The sequence below is a fragment of the Alligator mississippiensis genome, chromosome 14 (assembly GCF_030867095.1).
Source record: "Alligator mississippiensis isolate rAllMis1 chromosome 14, rAllMis1, whole genome shotgun sequence".
NCBI lineage: Eukaryota > Metazoa > Chordata > Crocodylia > Alligatoridae > Alligator > Alligator mississippiensis.
Window position 1 is genome coordinate 36703058 of NC_081837.1, and position 24464 is coordinate 36727521.

The 24464-nt window shown below is 52.8% G+C and overlaps 1 protein-coding gene across 6 annotated transcripts in view; it reads right to left on the reverse strand.

Moving 5' to 3' along the window:
• SCUBE3 (signal peptide, CUB domain and EGF like domain containing 3) overlaps positions 1 to 24464 on the reverse strand; it is a 93432-nt gene that overhangs the window by 12736 nt on the left and 56232 nt on the right. For 2 of the 6 annotated variants that reach the window (XM_059717025.1, XM_019484876.2), the window contains exons 7-12: positions 22067 to 22114; positions 12222 to 12338; positions 8403 to 8525; positions 5124 to 5240; positions 1644 to 1766; positions 371 to 508 (exon numbers count right to left, since the gene is read on the reverse strand). In XM_059717025.1, coding sequence (XP_059573008.1) covers positions 371 to 508; positions 1644 to 1766; positions 5124 to 5240; positions 8403 to 8525; positions 12222 to 12338; positions 22067 to 22114 — 666 coding nt within the window. The remainder of the gene's footprint in view (positions 1 to 370; positions 509 to 1643; positions 1767 to 5123; positions 5241 to 8402; positions 8526 to 12221; positions 12339 to 22066; positions 22115 to 24464) is intronic. The other 4 variants (XM_019484878.2, XM_019484877.2, XM_059717026.1 and 1 more) reach the window with 3 other exon arrangements.

Consider the following 24464-nt stretch of genomic DNA (forward strand, 5'->3'; position numbering starts at 1 on the left):
AGCCTGGGTAAAAGCAGGCCAGTCCTGCAGGGAGCAGGGGGTTTAGTGGATGGGGAGCCCTGTGGGAGGGTGCCAAGTGTCCCAGCCATGGCTCTCAGACATGGGCAGATGATGCCCTGCCTTAGAGGCAGAGAGCTGTAGACACTGTGCAGCCTAATTCCCTGAGCCCTCCCTGGTCATTCAGCTGCTCTCTTGTGCTGTATAGCAGCCTCGATGACCCACCCCAGAGCTGGCTGCACCTCAGCAAGGAGCAAGGTGATTCTTGCATGCCCAGCCTGTAAAGTCTTTCATGATGGAAAATGCCCAGAGAAGCTCAAGCCCGCAAGACAGATCCTGGAGGGGGCAAGGCCTGAGGGCTGCGAGTGCATACCTGGCAGGAAGCGGGCCTTGGAGGTGCAGGTGAGGGAGCAGCTGTCCTTCTTGCCGTTCTTGTTGCAAGACAGCGTGGCCCGGTGGGAGGCAGAGCCCACCAGGCACTTCACCAGCTCTGAAGGACGACAAACACCGGCTGGTAAAGACAAGCAGAGGTGACCCATGGTGGCCAGCCAAGCACAGGCTGCACCACGGGCAACACCGAGACAAAGGACACGCTAACCTCTTTCCCACCCCACGTTCGTCAGGGCAGCAGCTCTCCTTCTGCCTCCACCACCTGCTCCTGCAGCAGGCTCTGGGGACAGGTGCCACAAGGCAAGGATGAGTGGGACCCTCTGAGTGCCCACACCCATGCACTCTTGGCCCACCCTGGGGCTGTGACTTGCCAGACCACCGAGATATAAAGGTGTCTACTGGGGTCTCACTTGCCCATTCATTGGGAAGGAGTTGTGCTCAATTTGTGCCTGTCCCACGTCTTGATTGGCAGCGAAGGGAAGCCAACAGGACACATCAGCGTCCCTATGGGCGGTTACAAAGGATTGCTGTGCCCCGCTCCCCAGAGGTGGCTGCATGCAAGGGCCAGGGAGACCACCTCTAAGCTAAGTGCCTTAGGCTCCCATGGGAAAAAGGACACTGTATTCAAAGCAAACAGAACCTGACCAGGAGAGGTCTATGCCTTATTTCCACTTCCTAAGCGAGCATCCAGGATCCCACCCTGCCTGACCCCAAGTTCTCTCCTCTCCTGACTGCAGTGGCCCTGGGAGATGAGTGTGAGGGCAAACAGGAAATGTCTCCTGACTGGAGACCCCTTCAAAGCTCTGCCCCACCACTGACACTGGTTGGTCCCTCCACCAGCAGTCCCAGCACAGCAGCCGAGCACAGGCTGGGCCACGGGTCCTGAACCTCATCACTCTCTGCCAGAAGGTACAGCACTGGGGATGGGCCGGTCTCCTGCCTCCTGGGCAGTTAAGCTGGCACCTTTCCCTGGCCTTGAACTGACAGAGACAAGCACTCTGGAGCCCCAAGTGGAGGTGCTTCCTGTTGGTCTGGTGCTCCGAGCAGGCGTGGGATGGGCAAGCTCTGTGCCCAGAAAGGAGTGGGCTCTGGGCTGTTGCTGTCCCCGACCCCCAAAACAGCAAAATCCCCCCCCAGGCAGAGACACTGACTCCTCAAGTCCATGCAACAAAAAAATGGAAACCAGTGGCTCATGGCCTGCCAGTCTAGGTCCAGCCGCTGGATGGCAGCAGCAGCACGCCCCAGCCCCGACTTACCGATGCAGTCCTTTTTGTTCCAGTGCAACTTGCAGCCAGCGGGACAGGTACACTCGTAGCTGCCAGGGGTGTTGATGCAGCCAAATTTGCAGCCTCCTCGGTTGATGCTGCATTCATCAATGTCTGTGGGGAGCAAGGTGAGGCGGTTGCTGAACGATGCTAAGTTGGGTTGAGCCTGCTCACACTGACCTAGAGCCCAGGCCACTATTACGCAGAAGGTGGGAGGTGTCACCACTGCAGCCTCTCAGTGAGACTAACCACAGGTGGGGCAAGCAGGACAGGTTTTCTGGCTTCCACCGTCCATGCTAGGAGTGGTGCGAACAATAAAAAACAGGAGCACTGGGAGCTGCCCTTGTCTGTGCCCCTGCCTCCCCATGTGATCCTAGTCAAGTCACTGAAGCCCCATCTCAAAGGTGGCCTGCAAGCTTGGATGCCCAACTTATGCCCTGATTTTCAGGCCCAGTTAACGCCACTGGGGAAGCACTGGTGGAATGAGATGAAAACTGCAGTTCCCACAAATGCAGGCGCAGGCTCCACCAGGGGCTGGAGGGAAGGGCAGGCCCACAGCCAAAGTGCAGCCGCCCATTGTCACAAGTGCTGCAGGGTCTCTGCTGATTGGCACTCAGGAAATCTGCCCTCTTCTGCCAAGAACCCAGGGCACTGGGCAGGGGCTGGCACAGGTACAGGAGTGGGGAAGGCTCATAGTGGGTGAGGGAAGAGGAAGGCACTGAGCAGTGGGGAGCTAAGGGGAGCGGGTGGTGCAGCTGGGACTTGCGTGGAAACACTTGGCCACTGAGTTCAAAAGGCAGCTGACAGCCAGGCCCCTCGACACCCACCCCTGACACTCCATCAGTGCACCCCCCTTCAAAGCAACATGCCCCAGGCAGCTAAGGTCCCCGAGCCTGCATTTGAGGTAGATTTCTTCTTGCTCCTGGTGTGAAATAGCCCTGCTAGTGGGAGCCTGACAGCTGTTCTGGGACGTTCCAGGCCAGGAGTAGCAAGCAGGAGGGTCTACTCAAGTGATTACACACTCAGCAGAGTAATTCCCACACATTTCCTCCCACATTGTCATAAAGGCAGAGGCCAAAAGACTGGTCTGGCCTGACCTCTTGTGTACTGCAGGCCTGGGGACTCCTAGGAGGGCAATTGATGCGTTTCCTGACTTCCTACAACCGCTCCCCACAAAGTTTGGCCTCACACGTCTGATCCAGGCACGTGGCTTTCCAGGAAACCTCCTTGAGAATCGCCTCTGCTCCCAGGGGAGGAGGAGCACTGCAGCGACATGACGTGCCCCAGCCAGCACACAGGCAAGAGAGCATTTCTGGGTGAGCTGGTGCTCAGCTCCTGTGGCTCTGGGTCTGTAGTGACATGCATGTGCCTTTGCATGTCTGCTGCTAAACACTTGGCCCCCAGCGACAGCTGCATGGGCATGCCGGTTGGGAGCAGAACAGCACCCGGTGGGTGAAATCCTGGGCTCGCTGAAGTGAACGTCCCTTGACGTCAGCAAGGCTGGGGGCAGGCGGAAGAGCAAGGAATCCATGGGCAGGCTGCACGGCTCTTACGGGAATCTGGGCTTGATGGAACTTGCGTCGCCGCCAGACTAGAGTCTGATGGAGCTGATCGGTGCATGCACAGACTGCGCTCAGAGCAGGGCATCGGCACTGGGCCCGGGTGGTTGGGAGGCCCTGCTGCATTTTGGCTGGGGTTTACCACCCTTGGCTAGGACAGTGTAGGGGCCTGACACTGAACCCTTACAAAGGATCCCCATAAGGGGCATCCTGCTGCTGACTTTGCTGCAACTCCCTTGGGCAGGAGGGTTTGGAAGGTGCGTGTTCGTGGGCTCGGCGGGGCTGTGTCTGCAGGCAGGCATGTGCTGGGCAGCGTGGGAGCTTGCCGCTGGCGAGCGTGTGGGGCATGCATGCTCTTATGTGTTTACACCTCTCCCTTAATCTAGGTAATTGGGGGGGTGGATCTCAAGCCACCTTGCTCGGGTTGCTCATCGCACAGCTGCCGCAACATGCTCCAACAGCCCCTCGGAGCATTTCATCCCCTTTCCCCTCTCCGGGGGGTAAGTCCCGCCCTGCCCCACCCCACCCCGGGGCGCTGCCTGGTGAAACTTCAATTGAAGCCTTTCTGATGTTCCCTCCCCATGGCCCATCCCAACTTCATGCCAAAAGTGCGGGGGATTTCCCCCTCCAGTCTCCTCCAGCGGACAAGTCGCAAATCGCCCCTGTCACTTTGTTTGATGTTGCAGAGACTCATGTCTGGCTTCTCAGGCCTCCTCCTCTGCCTGCTCCCCTCCCCCTGGCCTCTAGCAGCCTCGGGGCAGCTGATAAGGAATGCAGGTTCTGGAGCAGCGTCTCCCACTATGCAGAAGTCGTCAAGAAGATGGGGGTCCCCTCTTGCTGCTTTGCTTCTGCCCTTCCCGGGAGGTGAGGGAGCATGGGGTTTGCATGGAAGCTGATGGGCAGAAGCAGCTGGTCCGCTGCCTACTGGAAGGCCTGGCCAAGGAAGCAGCAGCCTGAATCCCTGACAGGATCTGGACCCTGGGCCTTCAACTGCAGGGAGGGGATCCCCATATTTGCATCCAGCAGCCCCCCTGCTATCCTCTCCCCTTCTGGAGGGGTATATGGGCTAGCTCCTGTCCATGACTTCCCCCAGGCCTTTCAGATTACTGGCCTGCTAATCTCCAGTTTCAGAAATGAACACCCCCCACAAATTCACATCTACAGCGCAGCAGGTGTTTATCCCTCATAAGGAGCAAAGGACCCGAATGACTGGATCAGCCTGCAGGTCCATCCAGCCCATCTCTGACAGGATGTCAGCACCAGCTTCTTGAAGGTAATACCCCAGGGACCAACTCTGGGGTCCCATGCTTCCAGAGACACCTCCTTTCTATTCCGGGAAATGAGAAACCAACTTCTCCCTGGAGCAGGAAGGCTCTGACCCCTCCAGGACGCCTGCGGTTTTGAATGCATGTTCACAGCTTTTCCTGAATCTGAAGCTCTTTCACAGCAAATCCAGAGCTGTCTGGAATCAGACACAGTAAAGCTGGGCATACCCCAGCAGGCTCCATATAGCTCCCAGCTCCTCCTTTTCCCTTCCTAGCAAACCAGGCAGGTCTGTCCCTTACAGTCTATTCTCCAGGGATCTGCCAGTCTTAGCCTGCACAAGCCACAGGGCTCCCAGCCTTAGCCCTAGCCCTAGGGAGATAGTTCCCATACTGGGTAGATCCTGGGGCTAAAAAGTTGGTAAATGGGAAAGCAACTGGTGACTGACTCTGCCAGGTGACTTTGGGAACTTCTGAGAGCACCCCCAGTCTAACCAACCTCTGCTCGCCACAAGCTTGGGCTGCTTGCTCAGAACAGACACAAGCTCAGTGCAACCGGAGGATTGGAGGCTGTGCAGGAAATGCAAAGGAAGAGAGGGATGGATAAACACCACCTCCCTCTGGCTTCCTCCCGGTGAGCTCCCCTGTACCTCCGCAGTGGGTAACTCCATACAGCGTGTAGCCTGTGTGGCAGAGGCAGTGGAAGCTCCCCGGCGTGTTGATGCAGATGTGGTCGCAGGTCCTGTCAAAGGAGCACTCATCGATGTCTGGGGGGAGAGCAGAAAGGCACAGAGCTCAACCAGAGGGTCTGCTCTACAGGCGTAACAAGCCCTGTGACGCAGCAGACACTTGGGGGCCTTGCTTCCTCTGCTGCTCATCTCCAGTGTCCCCCAGGAAAGCTGGTACCAATCCGATGCCCACAAGGATGCCCTGACCAGACACCCAGCACAATCCTGTCTGCAGCAACACCTGCCCCATTAATCTGAACATGACAGGAGAGCAGAGCATCCCCTTCCTTGTCCCAGTGCGGTTCCCTGAGCCTCTGTGACACTGAACCCTTGGGTGCCGATTTGGCGGCAGCTGGGACCAAACCAGGGACCTCTGGATCTTAAAGCAAGAGCCTCCGAAGGCAGGAACAGGCTCTCTGGCCTCTCTGAGCCCCAACCAGACCTCTAGAAGGGGGCAGGTTAGCATGGTGAGCAGCCTCTGGGCTCCTTGCGCTGCCCCACTTTGCAAGTTGTTTGCAAGGCACAGGGTTAAATCCCAGCGTGTCAGGGCCCCGGCAGGGCAGGTCCTGCCATGGGATGCAAGAAGGGGGAAGGCAGCTCCAAACTCCCCAGGCTGTGTGGCCAGCCCATGCACTACTAGGAAAGCACACTCTCTTGGCAGGGCCCCCTGGTGCCAGAAGTGCCAGCTCCATCTCCTCTACCCCGAGATGCGCAGTTTGGGGGGTGAACCCAGCCCAAGGGGTTCTTTTCATTTATTGGCTTCATTAACTTAATTGCCGTGATCGTGTAAAACTTCCAAGAAGGCAGAACCTGGACAGAGATGAAAGGGGTCAGAGCCTGAAGGCACATCTACCCCTTGCCCAGAGTTGGCTGCGTGCCCCAGATACCAGATCTGTACCACCTCACATCCCTGCCAGTCCTGCCTGCAGATTTTGGCCCAGGGAAGCAGGAGGGCCTCAGTGCTTGGCCTGGCTCACACCAGGGCTCTGCAGGGACTGGCCCTTATGGCCTTGTAGCACTGTGTGCACCAAGGGGACTCAGATACGAGGATCACAAAGCACCAGCCTCCTCCCTCCACCCAGGGTAATGCAGGTGCAGGGAGGCAGAGAGAAACAAGCCATAGCTGAGCTGGGAATAGAAAACCAGGAGTCCTTGCTCTGCGTCACCTATGCCAGCCATGACACAACAGGCTGCCTCCCTTCTCTTCCCTCTGTGCACCATCCTGGTCCCAGCCGGCTGATCCAGGTGCAGGAGCTCACAGGAGACAGAAGGCAGTGGTAGGACAGATACTGTTCCAGGACTGCCTGGTCTGGGCCTGAGGTCCCACCCCTGCCCCTGTCTTGTCTCTGAAGCCCACAGTGAAAATAAGCAGTGATGAACCACGCTGAAACCCCAGACTGGGCCTCAGCTGCCCTTTCCCCCCATGTCTTCCCACTCAGTAGGGGCATCTTCGAGGGAACCGGGTGAAATAGGGAGGTTCTGTGACTCCCATGAATGGTCCTGAGAGGCATGTCAGAAGGCAGGAAGATTTGCACCTTTATAGACTAACTGAATAAAATGTATCTAGAAAGAGCACAAGCTTTCGCAAACCTCAGTTCACCTCCAACTGCCTCTCAAGAGAAGCAAGAAACTAGCTGGTGTGTGTGAATATGAGCCACAGAGTTCATGTTGCTCTCTCCCCACATCCCCTGCAAAGGCCTAGTGCAATAAACAGCTCGAATTGTCTGTAAAAGCAGTTACGTGTCTGAGTGTTAATCTGCGTGCTAAGCTGTGAATGGGGCTGCGTGTCCCTCTGGGTTTGCAGGCCATCCTGACAGCACAGGGTTAGGGGAATGTCGCCAGAGCCCTGGAGTGTGATATGCACGTCACCCACGCAGAATGCATGCCTGTGTGTGTGTCAGCAAGAATGCCTACGGAGGGATGAAAGTGCACAGCACGGCTGCATGTGTGTACACGTTACATATGTGTGCTGCTATTTGCCACATCACGTGAACAGAGCCAGCTTAGAGGTGGGCAGTGTGGGTGACCACCCAAAGCACTGTGGTCAGGGGGGCATCTCACACACCCCCTGCCCTGCTGCTCATGCTGGGAGGGAGCTGTGGAGGGACTTTAGTGGCAACTAATTCTCGGGGCTGGGCAGCGGGGTCCACCCCTTGCCCAGCTGCACGGGAGCTGATTGGAGCCAGCTGCCCAGGGCAGTGGGATAAAAAGCTCCCTCTCCTCCCAGCCGTTGCAGGCACTGCCAGGCAGCATAATGAGGTGGGAGGAGGGTGTTGAGGGCCAGGCCCAGGGCAAGGCAGTGGTGCCCACAGAGAAGGCAGTGTGGCTGGCCAGTCCCAGCTTGTGTATCAAGGTTTTCACCATCACTGACCGGCTGGAGTTGGAGGCTGAGCTACAGCCCTCCCACTGGTCACTGCCATCACTGCTGAGGGCGAGGGCACAGATGGCCAGGCAGTACTGGGTGGCGGCACCCTGCCACTGGGGTTGGGCTTCCTATGCGGGCACAGCCCTGCCTGTGATATTTGCAATTGCAGCACCTGGGTGCTTGAGAACTGGCGCAAGACCCCTGAAATCCCCATTGAGTGAGAACGGGGCCATGGCTGGAATTTCAACTTGGTTTGAGTGTTCAAAAGACAGACCCACAGAGATCGCACAATGCATCACCCCCCCCGAAGCGTGAAGAAGTTTGCATCACGATCCAAATGTCACTGCTGGGTCCCAGAATCTCTACTGTAGGCTGAACCTGTGGGGAAGTCTGGGATCCAAACCTTGTGACTAAAGGAGCCCTCTTCGGCCAGATCTGTAAGCGCACAACGCTCAGAGCTGGGCCAGCCCGAAAGTGCCCAGCCCCTGGCAGCTGCCATGAGAACAACGGAGGACTCGCACCACCGCTCACCCCTGCTGAGGAGAACACAGGGTGGTCAAGCAACTCTGGCCCCAATTCTGGTCAACTCTGCTCAGACAAAGCCCTTCGCACAACCCTGCTCATCGCTGCTGTTAGCCCACTTAGAGTCACAGCCCCTAAACTGGGAAGGGCTAAGCTACACCATGTCACCCTTGGAGGCCTGCGGTTTCCTGGGGACCCTCTGTAGTTTGCTGTCCTTGAGGCTCACGTGTCAATCTGTGAAAAGGGCCCACAGCCCATAAGAGAACTTACCTCTGCTGCCACCTCCGATGGCCCAGCTCTGGCACGACTCTTACCTTGGCAGGTCCTTTCGTTGATCAGCAGCTTGTAACCTTTCCTGCAGCTGCACTCAAAGCTGCCCACCGTGTTCCTGCAGATGTGGTCGCAGCCGCCGTTGTTCTGCCCACACTCATCGATATCTGTAAGAGGGGAGGGAGGATCAGACTCCAGGGCCTATTACCCATCGCCAGTGACCAAGCTAGAGCGGTCATTTGCAATGACCAATCGAGAGAGGTATGGAGGTGGTGTTCGGTAATGGCATCACTTGTCTAGAGGCCTGAGCACGAAGCTGAGGACCCGAGGCCCCAGGTTTAGCTTTCACTTGCCATGGGGTAAGAGTGAGTACCACAGAGCAACTGATATGCAGTGAGTTCCCACCTCCTTACTTCTTGCTACATTTTGTTCCTCTGTCCATGCCCCAAATCTCTACGGACCTTAGTTCCCCATCTGTACAAGGCGGATAACAGACACGTGCTGCCTCTCAGGTGGGTGTGAGGTGCCGGGACACACTATGGTAAAGGGGACTGCAGAATAACTATCTAGGAGAGGCAGGCGTTTATGCCTGATCCTGTATTGCTAAAGTAAACGGGACTTTTGCTACTGATTCCTGTGGGTGCAGGAGTGGGGGTCTTACAGGACATGAGGAGTATACTGCTTGGTTGGTCCCCATGCAACATGCTATGGAGCAAGAGACGTGCTGCAGCCCATGTCAGACTGAGCTCTCCCCATCCACCCAAAGAAATGCACGCGGCTGGAAAGCAATGTTTCCCATGGCCAAGCACGACCTCCGAGGGTCCTGTGGGCCCCAAGCTGGCCACAAGCCTTGTGTTGAGGACTAATGCAAGAGCAGGTGGTCCAGCGTCTAGTGCAGAGAGCCAGGGCTCCTGGGTTCTTCTTCCATTCCTGCCTCGCTTCATCATGACCTTAGGTGAGGCAGTTCACCTCCTTTTGCATCAGCCTCCCAGTCTGTAAAAGGAGGGCTATAATGCACATGTCCATCACAGGGGTAGGAGAAAGGTTAACATTGGCAAAGCATTTTCATGTCCCCTGGGTAGAGCACGTGTTACAGCAGAGACACGAGGCTCTGTGAAGTGACAAGTTGGGGTGAGGGTTATGGGCACCTTGGGAACATGAGCATTAGGGAGAGGAAGGAAGGGTGAGGGAAAGGGAGAAAGAGAGAAAGCACGAACAACCCTGGGTGGGGAGTGACCTTCCAAGGACAGTAGTTGTACAAAACAAATAGAGGCTTTCCTAAATCTTTTATTTGGCCTTTTGTGCAATAAGTGACTAAGATGCAAATCATCTCCTGCATTTCCAGAGAGCTTCTCTAGCCTGTTAAGAGGCTGGTGGTGAGGTGGGTTGCCCCGTCTGAGACAGAATATTTACTACTAGGAAACAGCCTGTGAAACAGAACAAGGCCAGGCAGACAAATCCCAAGAAGGAGTTCAGGCAGACTTTTCCCAAAGCTTCTCCCCCACACCCACCCCCAGCTCATCAGCTCCAGGACGACAGCTGCAGCTCTCTGGGGTTGTGGCTTTTCTTTTATTATTGCGAGTGAACTAGCTGTAAAACAGCTCGCAATTGTAATAAAATCCCAGACACAGGGGATATGGCTCCAGGTTATTATGCTTTCCTGGAACTGCAGAATGGTAGAGGTGGTGCACTCTGAAAAATAATAATGAAGCAGAGAGGGTCTGGAATCAGTCAGGCAGGTAGACGGCTTTCAGCTGAATGGTGCTTTCCTTTCAACTAAGGTCAAGTTCCCGGAGCTGCCAAAAGACAGAATGCAGGCGCCTTCCATTTCTGGAGTTCCACCTTCTCTCAAGGGGGCTGCCTGGGTCAAAGGTCTCCCCTTGAAGGGATGGCACACAATGCAGCTGTATCTGGAACTCCAAACGCGTGCACGTGTGCGCATGTATGTGCGTGTGTGTGCACGTGTGTGTGTTACTGGATCTTTTTCACTTGCGCGCACATCCCCACACACACGCGTTTAGGTAGGTATAACTCTCAAATTCCCAAATTCTCCTTTCTCTTCCTAGAATTACGACAGTGAATGGGCTAAATTCAAAGCCAAAGGATTGGCAGCCATGTAAATGGGATTTCCTTTCAATTACAGAACGAGGAGCCTGGTATGTGTGCCCACAACTCATTTCATATATGACAATTTCACGGGTAAAAACTGCCTGGGAACAGGCTGCCGTTCCCATTCCATTCTCAACCCAGCTGAAAGTAAATCCTCGGCCAGAACAACCTTCCCTTCTATAGCTCAAGCAACACAGCCAGGCCCATGCTGCCCAGGCAGCACAGAGGGTCCGCATTAATAACCCACTTGCCTATAAAGCTGCTATCTAAGGGCCTCAAAGCACTTTGCAAACGTTAATTCCATTTTGACCCTGTGCAGGATCAGGACAATGGGCCCATTCACTTGGCAGCAAGACGCGAGAGATGAACCATCACCACTTGCAATAATAATAGGAACCTAAGGCAGGCTTCTGAACCAGGGATGTGACCCACCCAAGGCCTTGCAAGAAGACTAAAGTAGAAATCAAAGCTGAACCTAGAGTTCCTAGCTCCCAGTCCTGTGCTTTCATCACAAGACCATCCTTTCCTACAATGCACCAGGAAATCTCGCCTGGTTCAAGTTTCTGCTGGGAGGTTTCAACCTCATTTTCCAAATCCAGAAACTGAGGCAGGCCCAGCAGGGTGTCGCTGTCAGAGCTTGGAGTGCAGCTAAGGAGCCCAGGTTCAGACTGACAGACCGGTCAGACCGGACATAAGGAAAAACTTCTTTACAAGTCGGGTGCTGCGGTTCTGGAACCGACTCCCCCCCAGAGGTGGCACAGTCACCCACGCTCCCGAGCCTCAAAAAGCATCTTGATGCCCACCTTGCTGGGGTCAGCCGAGCCCAGCGGTCTTTTCTGCCCAGGTGCAGGGAGCTGGACCTGATGGTCTTGTAAGGTCCCTTCCAGCCCCTACCAACTACGAATCTATGACTCGCGCAGTGTTTGAGCTGCCCAGCCGCACTGTTGCTTCACAGCCGAACCTTCCTCACAAGGAACAGGGCTGACCCTTGCAGCTTTAATGATGCAGCTACAACCACGGGCTCTGAAGGGACTGAAACAACAGGGCTGAGGGATGGGCTGAGTCAGGGTGGGGGCTGGGAAGTGGGATTTTCCTTTCCCTGGGAGTTAACACACATAGACCACAGTGCCCAGAGCTGCCCCAGGGGACTGAGCAGTGACATGCCCTGAAGATCTCTCACTGCTGTACGGCCGCACATGGACTCCTGACTGAAGCTCCCCCACGGTGAGGTGGTCAGGCCTGCACATGCCCTGATATTCCCCACTGAGCTGGGCAGGTCCTGGGATCATGGCTGCCAACCCCTCTGTGTGGCACATCTTCCCAGGTGGACGTGGGGATGGCAGCTGGGACAGAGCTTCTTCCTTTTTGCAGGTGAATCAGCTTTCATCTTCCATGCTGCACAACAGACAATCCAGGCAGGGGCCTCAATGCGGGTTGGAGCCTACTGGTCTATCAGAGCGGGTGCTGCCATGGGGTCATCTCCACAAAGGTATTTAGATGCCTACCAATGGCAGATGGGGTTATAAGGAGTGACTATGGGAGGAGATGAAAGGGCTGTTCCTTAGGAGATTCCAGTCTGGCATAAGCAGCGTGTCCTGTCCGAGTCACAGGGAGCATGGGCTACTGTTGCTGGAGCTGAATTTGCCCCATAATGTATAAAATCAAATTGCTCTTAGCAGAGATCCCTCAATGGGAGAGCTACCAAGCCCCTAGCTTCCCTGAAAACACCAGGCCCTCCCTTGCTGGCCACTTGCCTTTGCATGTTTTCCGGTCGACCTGGAGAGTGAAGCCCATGGGGCAGCTGCACTGCACGCCTGTGGCTGCATCCTGGCACTTGTTCTCGCAGCCTCCATTGTTCACGGCACACGTCTCTGCACGGGAGGGAAGTAAAAGAAAGAGATGAGCACTACGCGCTTGTAAAGGCTGCACGGTCTAGAAGCATGGCACCACCTCCTCCTCTTGTTGAGAGGACTTTGCCCCCACCTCCTGATGCCCCTGTGTAAGGGGATGCCCAAGGCACCAAGGACAAGGCTTGCCACTGATTTGGCTGTCCAGTTCAAGACATTGCAAAGAGCCCCAGTTTCCAGGAAGGGCTAGGTGAGTCATGAGATTTGGGCCCAGTGAGGGCACCTCGAGCTGGGTACGTGGCTGCTCCCTACTTCCAAAAGTCTGGTCACGTGGCTCTGGTATGTCATGAATGAAAGAGCAAAGCAAGCAAACCCAGGACAGAACATCTGGTCCCATCTGGACTGAGAAAGAAGAGACCATTCTCCTCACTCAGGTAAGAAGCTGCAGCCTCCCATAGCGATACCATCACCCACACATACTCATAAACATTTGGCATTACTGTACATTTTCCTTTGAATTATGTCAAACCTTCTTAGATGAGGGCATCTTTCATCTCTGAGTGGGGCCTTTTCCTGCTGGAAGGCACCAATTCCTTGTCCCAGTTTCTTCTAGGGAGGTTGGAGCTGGGCTGGGAAAGACCCTGCATACTTTGTGCCCTGTGTCATGCATGCTGACAACACGCTGTTTGCTGCTGAACACCAAAGGGAGGGAGCAGGAGACAGAAAAACTTTGGGGCCTGCTGGTGTCGGCCCTGCACAAACAATGAACAGCTGCTGCCAGAGGTTGTTTTTAATGTCTGCCTGACAGAAGGGGGACTTCCTTTTTAGCGATATTAAGGATCGAGAGGACAACAGCTACTAGATTAAAATAAAATATTGTTATAGCAGTTTTAAGGCAGGTCGTACGCGAGGCATAAATCTCCAAGTTAGAGCCCCACTTTGGCACAGTCGGCAGAACAATGCTCTGCAGTTCCATAGCGTCTTTCAGTCGAGGATTTTAGACCATCTGAAAAGCATTTGCTAACCCTCCCAACACCAATGATGTACGCAGGCCTTATGCCCTTGTTTTTCAGACAAGTAAAGTGAGGGCACAAGTGATTTGTCCCAGGTCTCGGCGAACGCCAGTGGTGAGGCAGGAAAACGAACCCAGGTGTCCCCATTGCAGGCTCCCCTGCTGTAACCCCTGTCTAGCCCTCTCTTCTTCAAAGAAGCTGCTCTTTAATACCATCTCATTATCTTGGCTGAAGCCAGGCAGACAGGAAAGGGGGGACTAAAATACCCTGTCTGCTCTATCGGGAGACACTTTCTCTATTAAAAAAACATGTCAGGCTGTGACACAGGTAAAAACCAGAGCAGCTGCTCAGGAACGTTTGGAGATGGATCGGGGTGAGACTGAGACGCGGCAGGGAGCAGGCAGGCTGCAGGGGCACCCGCGAGCACATTAAACCCCATGTGACACCACTTACCACCCAAGACAGGAGGAAAGCAGAGTTTACCGAGACAGGCCAACTTGTTATACAAGGACAGTGGGCCGAGGCCTGCCAGGAATGACAGGCCACCCTCAATCACTAGAGAGAGACCACTGCATGTGCAGCAACTAATTCTGTAGAACAAAGCACAGGAAAATGGGAACAGGATTTCAGGTTACAGGCTAGGCTGCCAAGGGAAGACACCAAGAGGAGAACTCCAGCTAGCACCCACTGCCCCTTGAATGCATCAAAGGAGCTCAAGTCTTCCCACAGGAGTAAACTGTTCTTCTCCACCCTGCGAAAGAAGCTTGATCATGATTACCTAGCTCAATGGACGCAATCACACTTAGAGACAAGCCTGGGCTTAAGTACCGTTTGCAATCAGGGACGCTGTCTCGAAGCGCCTTTCCCAAGCTGCCTGTGAGCAGGCATGGGTTTCCCAGTGAAGATAACTGCAAAGTCGTGGGATCAGGGTTTTGGGGTTGATGTAACAATCTTGCCCATGCAGTGTCTGCAACCCACACACGGTCAGCGCCCACAGCGGGGGAATCAAGAAGTGAAAAGCGCCAGCGAGCTCCTTGCCAGCATGCCGGCTGCTTCTGAGATTGGAACAGATTCCACCATTGGGAATACCACCACGTTTTGTGGCAGGGCATATAGTTTTAGCATAGGTATAGGCCGGCGATTCTCAATCAGGGTCCTAGGATACGCTTGGGTGCCACCAGATCTTTTGGAGGGTGCCTCTAGATGTTGGGAGATAATCAGAAAAACTAAGCAAATAAGCCACGCTCAGGCTTGCCCCTGCCTGGACAACCTCCTACCCCCACTGCAAGGAGTAAGCACTGTAATATATAAATCCAGTTGTTGAAACTGGGTGCCATTCGAGTCACAAATGTTATGGAGGGTGCCTCAAGTCTAGCAAGGGCTGCCTCGAGTCCCAAAAAGTTGAGAACCCCTGGTATAGGCAGTGGGACTAGGCTTATAAAGTGAATCCAGTTTCACTGTCCCACTTGGGTGACTTTTTGCAAAACATGAACATACACAAGCCGCATCAGTGCTGGAGAGCACATTACTTTTTTTTTTTAATGCTAATTATTTCAGTATCATCAAACTCAGCTGTTGCTGGTACACAGGGAAAGGCATGATTTTAAATGAAGCATTTTCATCAATGTGAAATCAATCTTCATTTTTTTGTGGTACTAACCACAGAACAATAGCTTGAAATGCACAAAGCTGCTTGTGAAGTTTCATGAAGTTTTCCTTCCAGAATGTTTACTGCATGGATGGATGAGCCACTGGGGCTCCAGCGAACCTATTAAGCAAAGGCTAGAAGAAAATTCCTTGGAAAAGCAAAATTCCAGGTTCTCCCTCTTTATGGGGACCACTTGGGGTATAAATGACTGAGACGTGCAAACGTTTACTTTGGGGATGGCGACCTGGAATTATCCTAAGCGTATCCCACTGCTGCTATTTATGCTGGCTCCAAAGAACAGAAAAAGGGGACCTTTCTATGAAATTCATGGTCAGTATAAGCACAAAATGATATGCCAAAGGTCGTGTTTCTTCAGCTAGGCATCCAGCCAGGTCCTTACACAGATGCAGTGAGGCAGTGGCACTCCCCTCCCGCTGGCTGCACACATTTATGACAATTCATGCCATTTTCAGCTATGCGAGAGGTGGAGGCTGGCAAACTGCTGCAAGCCACGTCTGGTGGGAGAGGGGTATCAGGGCTGGACTGAAAGTGGTCTGACGTATTCAACAAGTATATGAACTGCGATGGTGGACGCAAGTGCACTAACAGCCATCGTTGGGATCTGCAGTCAGGGCGAGGCAATTAGGACACCGAGAGTTTCTGTTTGAAGGGAGGCTCGGCAGGACTCAGGCAGCCAGTGGAGGGATAGGGGTTATTGGTTTCTACACCCATAAAGCCCTTTAGTATCCAGCAAAACAACAAGTAAAGAAATGCGAGACAACTGGACAGGAGGTTGCTCTCTCTCTAGAAGGTATCTCAGGGATGTTTAGGCTCATCCCATATCCGAGTATTTAGTTTATCTCCCTCTAACCTTTATGCTCAGAGTGCAGAGGGCTGTTGATCTGTAGCTCTTAGATGCCCAGCTGAGATCAAAGCCTCCCAGTGCTAGGTGCTGCACGTTATAAACAGTGACAGTCCATACCCTAAAGGGTTTCTAACAGCATACACGAAACGGGACATTCAAAAGGCTTAGAAGGGATACTGAGGCACTTCATATGCTTTCTTAGGGGAAGACAACCTGGAGTTTGCTTTTTGCCCGATACTTTGGGATCCCTGAAACCTACACAACGTATTGAGTCAGAGCGCTAATCGTCTGGAGGGGGAACTATTAACTGCTAACTCATGGCCTGTCAGTGTTTGAAGTCAAACCGTTGTTCTAGTGGCAAAGGCAGAAGAACCAATACGTACGAATTCAACAGGGTCACTGTCAAGATGAAAATCAATGTCCCTTTTTGCATTACCAAAACCAGCTGCTGACTGTCGTGCCTGGAAGGATACCAGGTGGGATTTGCAAAGCAGTTTATAGGAATTTGGTGTCAGGAAGGGAGTTCTGGAAAGTGTGCAAGGGAGCGAGGCACACGCGTCTTGCTGAAGAAACCCGTGATGGAACTTGTGATGCTTCCCTCGGCGCTTTGGAAAATCCAACCGTGAGCACCCAATGTCCTCAGGCACCTTTGTGAACCCCGGCTTCAATTTAAAAAGCACGTTGCCTTTGTTTCTCTGTCTACAGGCTGCAAGGCCAGGGCAGGAGCCTAGTCAGCCAGACCTGGCTCTCACGTAGCTGCAATGCCACACTCCACCCCAGAGGGCAGACCCCTCAGCTGGTGCAAGTCCACTGATTTACAGCCACTAAGAACGTGGTCCCTGCAGCAGCTGTGCACGTCTGCCATACCCTATAATTCACATCGGGGCTGCCTGCCTCGGCTTCAAACAGGAACGGCTCCAGCAGCGCCGAGAGCAGCTTTGTTCAGCTTCACTAAATCTTGTGCTAGAGCTGGTTGACATTGCAACCAGGGCATTTCCCCTTAGGTAGGTGAGGGGTAACATTTTTAAACCGGCCCAAGCTCTGGTGACTTTCAAATGGCCTTTGAAAGAGAGACCTGGATTCCTCAGACACCCAGGGCCCAACTATAGCTCTGGGTTGGTCCCTGCCCCTTTGGTGCATCTGTGTCTCAGGAGAGGGAGGGATGGGCTGCAGACCTGCGGGGACAGTCGTCTGCGGGCAGGCGGATCTCCCCTTCGGAGACAGGGCGTGCAAGCGGATCCATTATTCTGCGGTGATGTTAGCCCTGGGTGGCTGAGGGCTATGTGGTACTCCAGGCGCCGGGTGAGCAAACATGACTCATGGAACCACACAGGGATTTGGCTATCGGCTGAATCACAGGGCGGGGGGAGAAGACAAGGCTGTGGCCCACCCCAAGCCGCTGTCTCGCTTCCTGACCATGACACAGCAGCTGGAACAGGCTGCAATCAGCACAACTCACCAACAGACACAAAGAGCCTTATGTGTTAAAATAACAAGGAAAATACCAACACCGACATTACCCTTTCACCTCCATCCCACTCTCCTTTGTTATTTCTGGACAGAGCCCTACTCCCGCTACAGCGATCTTCACAAGTATCCAGGCAAGGAGAAGAGGAGACCACCAAGCTACTCTGCTGTACCAGCACGCGCCTTTGGTACCCTGCCTGCAAGGGATCCTAAGAGCCGTTCTTTAGCAAAAAGCTGCTTTCTGCAGTAATTAACACTTATATGATAAATATTCATGATTTTGAGACTACAAGGGACCACTGTGATCAATAAGTGTAGATTATTTACCTGCTACTATTATGCAGCCACCTCTGGGGTGGAACGTGGCAACTGTTTAACAGCACCCAACAACAAAGTTAAACAATTTAGGATGGGAAGCAAAGAAAAATGCTGTAGCCAAATGAAACTCTGAGGCAGCAGGGAGCGTGCTCCCTACTCTGAAAGTGCCGCAAGTCCTTTAATGACTGCAAGTGGTTTGCATGTCTCATCTGGAAAGAGTTTCTAAACCCATTTTCAGGTTATGGATTTGTTAAGAAGGGAACGCTTTAAGAGGTTCACACCTTTCCTTAAGTGCATGATGCTAAGATTTCAGTTTAAAATCAAAGACTCTTGGAAAGGAAATCAGGCCAGCAACATGAGGGGGCAACCCAAGTCAAATTTTGCTATTTATCCTGGAGCACATGTATAGAAACCCATGGTTTTTAAAACCCTGCCACATCCCTTTAAAAGACGTGGCTGACAGCCTTTTCTGACACAGCAGTGCACTTCCCTTACAAGGGGTGTTTGGTGTCTGCCTATGCTCTCCTAGATTCAGAAATCTCTAAAGCCGCCTATAAACTCAGCTTATACAGTATCAAAAGCTTAAAGCCTTGCAGCAGAACATTCAAAGGACGAGAAAACCAGGGCCTGATTATACAGGGATGACTCCCCTGACTTCAGGGGAGATGTACCTGGTTTGTACCGGGGTGTGTGACAGCAGAATGAGGTCCATGGTCACAGAGTCCATGCAGCCATTCTTGATTTCTCATCTGCCTTAAATAAATGGAAACTGAGGATTTTTTATGCCTGTCCCCTTGTAAGCTGGACTGTTTTAATTAATGCCTGGAGAGTCCATCACAATGTATTTGGGCACTGTGCAAAAGTTAAGCCAACCACAACTAAAATACTGCCAGAGCTGAGAGAGAAGTAACTATTCTCTGCCAAGTGACTGGGGAAGAATAGAATAATTATGACAAAAATGAGGGCCTGGCCCACACTACAAAGCTCTGTCGAGAGACGCTTCCTTCTGTTGCCACAGGTCTGCAAGCATCCACACGCAAATTTGACGCAAGCCAGCCAAACCCAGCCTCTCTGTCGCCTGAGTCAAACCACCTCCCCGAACACCATGCTCTCCCCACTCCACCGAGTGGACATGCTCCAGTGACATAGTCGGTGGCTCTAAACCCTGGGTCCCCACCCACAGCGCATCATGTCTGCTGATGACAGGACCACTTGCTGCGAGGACACTGTGTGGCTCTGGTGAAGGCAGCCAGGCATGTATGGGCTCCAGCTCCAGGACAGCATCAGCTGCTGTAGGCCAGCAAAAGCTTTGTTGGGAAAGCTTTACCGTGTAGCCAAGGCACTGATTTTTGGATCAGTTGCTGGATGTACCCGCACCACAGCAAGCCTGGGCACGACAGCAAAGATGCTACTTGCACTAGTCCAGTTTTCCCCGGCTTAACTGAGTTGGGAGCGGCACCAGTGTCTCTCACTACTGCTTTTGCCCTGTCCAGCCTAGGAGTCTGTGCAAATCCACCAGTAGTTGGGATTGGGACAGAAATGCCAGATCAGATGAGCCTGCAGATGGTCAGAGACAGACCAGCTGTAACCACCTCGAAAACAGCTGCAGAGGAACCCAATCCTGCCACTTCACTGATCAGCCTGTGGATCACAACCGCCAACTGCCATCGTACGTACAACCCTCTTGCTGAGATGCTGTGACTGCGGGAGGACTTGAATCCGTGCAATCTAAAGAGATGATCACATGGGAGTCATTATTGTCAGACTAGGGTAGTGTGCTGGGCGCAGTCTTGGTTCCCAAGCCAGAAGGCACTGTGGAAAAGACAGCGAGCTCTACAAGAAAGGAACAGTCCCTCACACGCACCACAGGGACCCATCTGTCTCTTCCAAGAGCAGTGCTGAAGGGCTTTGCACAGGGCATGGTCTGCCTTGACTGCAGATGACTGTGCTGCAGAGGCATGCAGATGAGGTGGGGAGGCAATGCAGTGGGGGAATGCCCTGTCCTCATTGCATCGCTCTGACTGGAGAGCCTAACGATGGCTGTCCATGTACCTACATCCATTATGCCACAATTGCAGTCCACCTGCTTATCTAATACATCACCATGGAGAAAACATTAGAAGTCTGGGCCAAACTTTTAAAGGCCCTCGGGACATGGGATGGGGCACCTGATTTGCAGGTGCTGAGCTCAGGCAGGTCTGGGGTCCCAGGGGTTCTAACCCGGACCTCAGTCTGTCCATCTGTGAAGCAAAGGAGTTCCCTACCTTTGTAAAGCTTCTTCAGATGAAAGGCAATGCAGTCACGTGCAAGGCCTTGTAAGCACAAATCCATACGGAAGCACGAGAGCTGCCAAAGCCAAACGAGAAGCTGCCATGACAGCAAACTCAGGACCTGCCACTGCACCGGTTAGCAGGATGGATTCCTTTCCTTATCGGTTTGCCTGTTGGACTCAGCCAGTCTGTCAAGCAGCCACCTCCACTGTGCCCCCAGGATTTGCTAATGGGTCTGGGTCTGTGCACCTGCCGAACCTGGCTGGCAATGCAGATGGGCAGGAAGCCTGCACATGTGAGGGCTGGTGACTGAGCCTGAGCACTTTTTTGCACAAAAGGGCTCAGGTTTGTCTGTGAAAAACATTAGGGTGAATTCAGGGACTGGCTTTACTTTATGACCGCCTTCGCTGGCTCACTGAGGATGAGGGCCATGACTTAATCCCTGCTGACAAACCATCAAGTGCATGATCCATGTCACAGCAAGTGCAGAAGGCACTAGGGGAACACCTGTCTGCTTGACCCTGAGCCTCGCAGGTCCTTGGAGTCTGGAAACAAAATTTGCAGGCAAATATGGGGCAGTTCAGCTACTAACAGCTCAGCACTGCACCCCAATAAAAACCTTATCCCAGAGGCAAACGGTAGGGGGAGAAGTAGGACAGGGAGGAAGATGAGCCAGAGGAAGAGAACGATGTGCAGTTCTGTCTCAATGACCCAGGGAGCTGCGCACAGGAGCAGCGGGGAGACGGCGTCTCTAAGGGATCACATATAGATAGCCAAGGCGTTCCTCAGCGTTCAAACCAGAAGCACAAACAGAAGAGAAAAGTGGTAACATCTGTCACTGGACCAACTGCAGTGGACAAAGGGGAAAAACACATTGTGGGCCCCAACCTGTGGAAATCTAAGCTCTTCTTATCCTGCCCCTGCAGGGACCATAGAGAGTGAAGATGGTCCCTCACCCTCTGCAGATGCCACCTCAAGGAGAGATTCAAAGAGCTTTGCATTCCCTCCCTGAAAAATGCTGATTTTTAAAACTGACTGCCCACAAATGCTACAGTTCCCAGTGTGGAGGGTAAGGCAGCTTCAAGGATGGCTCTTTCAAGATAAGCTCTCAGTACCGTAGGTTAATATGCAGCAGAGCACAGCGGGAATATGAGGGAAAGCAAGAGAAACTGCGATGCTTTGACTTGGCTATCACTGGCCTTTAGCTCAATGAGTAACAGTGACGCTCAATGAAGGTTAGAGACTTTGGGGGTCTAGCACAAGCCGACTCCTTTCTTCTCTAGGCTGAGACATTGCCCCCCATACTGTGGGTTCATAGCATCTCAGTTAGCTAGAGAATCACACTACCATCCTGTCCATGCTAGGACCTGGCAGCTATGCCCGCTCGACCCACTCCATGACGTGCGCCCTACAAACTGAACAATGTTAAGTCATAATCGCATTTGAAATTCCCATGTCCTTAGTGGCTGGGACATGTCTGCATTGAGGTTTAAAATAAGGGAGCCATCAAAATAGGATCCAGGACTTTCTACAACCCTAGCTGTACCTGCTTTCTACACGGAGGTATGATCCAGAGGCAACCGTTCCCAGAATGCAACGTTCAGGTTTCAGCTGGAGACAGACCACATTGCATGCTGGGAATGGTAGTTTGAATATCCATCAGGATACCGAAATTCCAGTCTAGTCCACTATTTGGAAGCTAGAGAGAAGACTTCTGGTTGCCAAAGCTTCCATGAGACAGAAACAAATGGAGCTACAGCTGTTGCTCCTTGATCAGACAGCTGGTTTTGTCCTCTGACAACAGGACTGGCTACAAGCAAAAGCAAAGCAAGGAGCTGTTTGGAGCCGCACGTCCCATGCAAGTACTGTTCGTCATGGGAGAGCCCCGTTTCCTTCTCTCTCCCCAGCAATGGAGACAGCTCAAGGGCTGATCCAAGGCCAGGCTTGCGGCAGCGGGCTCAGAAGCTACAGTAGTTGGGGTGGGAGGTTAGTATGCACTGCTGGGGGATGGCGCATGGTTAATGATCCTTCAGCCACATGCTACGGAGCACAAAGCATGGCATGCAGTTAGTTGGGTAGCTCAGACCCCGTGCCTGGTTATTATCCCGAGACGAGCTGGGTCTAAGGTTAGACGCCTTTGAAGAGATAGAGAGAGAGAAAAAAATATTTACCATTAGAAAACGTCTGGGAGGTAGCGTGTTGCTGGAGGTGCCTCTCCCCTGTTTAACATTATAAAAAAGTGGTTTAGAAACAGTGTCCAGCAAGGAACTCAGTGCTTGTTTTGTTTTGTTGGGTTTCTTTTTTAATTAATGATTTCTCATTCTCTGCCTCTCGGTTTTGCAAAGGTTTCCTCCTCCTCACCCACCCCGATGGGTCCAGCACAAAGGCCTGAGCTTGCTTTGTCAAGCCACACTGTCACCCGGTCCTGACCAACCCGTAATGGACTGCTGGGGACAGCTGCTTTTCCCCGCCGTGCCCTGCCTCCACTTCCTCCCACACGTTGACTCTAGACAGAGTTCAGGCTGGCAGGACTCTCAAGCTCCAGGCTGGCAGGGGGGAAGGGAAGGGGAGAAAGAGAGAGTGATAAAGAGAATTAGTATTTAGTGGATTAGTATTTATGATTAGAGGTCTATTGAAACACGACTTCTGGGGAAAGTTAGAAGAACTGGGACTATTTAGTCTGGAGAAAAGATTACTAAAGGGGGATTTGATAACAGTCGTCAAACGAAGGAGGGCTCTCGAGACTCTTTAGAGAAGAGGTGAGAGCTTCTTCTCTTTTTTGGCTTCAGGGGACAGGATGAAGAGCAATGGTCTTAACTGACTACAAGGGAAATTTAGGTTGGATATTTCTCACTGTGATGGCGGTTAAGTATTTAAATAGATTACCAAGAAAAATGGTGTCACCTCCATTATAGGAAGTTTTTAAGAACAAATGAGATGAACACTTGACTGGAGTGGTTTAAACAGAAATGATCTTGCCATGAGCAGGAGGCTGGACTAGATGACCTCTTGAGTTTCCTTTCAGCCCTATTTGTCTATGATTTAAAATGCCTCCTTACTCCAAGTGAACGCTTTGATACTGTTCCACGTGAACTCTGTGTTCTTGGGCCGGCACAGTGGGAAGCAGGATCAAATTCAGAGGGGACACAGTCAGGTGTATGAGTGATGCTAAGGGTGTATAAATGATGGGAGTCCATGAGACGAGCAGCTACAAGAATGAGTCGATAAGGTCTTGTCTGTCCAGGACAAACTGCACTGGTTTGATTTAAATTCAGTTCAACTTGAGCAGCCTGTTAGTGTAGATACACTTAAATCATTTTAGCTTAACCAGGTGATTTCTCAAACTAAACCCATTTAAGCAAGGGTTAAACCAATTTAAGCAGGCCTTCGTTATATTGGCTGCAGGCAACTAGCTCCATTTCAGGTCCGTTTAATTATCCTGCTGCACTTTTCCTGGTATGGGCAAAGCTGAAGATAGCATGGCCTTGGTACACCAGAGGCCTGATCTTGCTTTCACTGCAAATCAGAATAGTCTCAGAGTATAATGTTCATGTGAAAGCAGCATGGGGGGAACGGTCAGGTGCTACGGAGCCAAAGGTGTGGCAGGAAAAGCAAACAGCAGAGGGAGGAGGGGGTAAGAAAGCATACATCAAAGCCCCTGCCCACATATACCTTCTCCTGGCCCCTTGGCACATGTATCACACTAATTCAGTCTCCCAAATGCCTGTAGGCTGATGTCCAACCAGTCCTCATTGGCTTACCACATGGGAATCTGGCCCTTGTACCATCAGCTCTGTATCTTGGAGCTGTTTTGCTGCCAATAGCTCCACAACAGACTCCCCGCTTGGAACGAACCTCACCAGCAGAACAGAGAGAGACCTGGAGCAGGGCCCCAGGGAGGAAAAAGGATGATAGAGCTCTACTGAGCCAGCCTGTGTGATAAGGTGGTTTGGAGAGGGACGCACACATTATAGGAGGCTAAGTGAGGTGTGAGGAAGGAGCTGCCTACAGAAGAGGCTTCAGGAGCTAGCAGGAAGGCAAGGGCTGGCCATACTGGGAAGGGCACAAGACGGGAGGAACAGGCTCAACCTTGGGGGGTGGCTACAGGGATCTCAGCCTGGGGGTGGACATGAAAGAGGCAGCACTAGAGATATTAATCCCTGGTGAGAGGAAGCATGAAACAGCATGCTCAAGGGATGCTCCAGCCAAGAGCAGGGGGTGCTAGGGATGCTGAAACCATATGTAGGGTACCTGGGGTATAGGTCTGGGAAGGCTAGGGCAACAGCGAGGTCAAGACCAGGAAACAACTGGGAGTGGATGTAGCACAGTGATGCGCAGGGTGGCTTTTGGCAAGCTGAGGCCCAGTACTAGAGGATCTGGAGAGGCAGCTCTGAGTCAGGATGTTCTTGGGAGATGGAAGCCCAACACAGGGGATGGCGGGGACCTGGGGTCCTGGAAGAAAGGGGCCACAGTTCAGCCCACCCTTGTGCAGAACCTGTATCCATTTTCCACCCTGCTTTCAACACAGGGAAGACTTGAAATGGGGGAATCCTGGTAGTCATCGGGTGC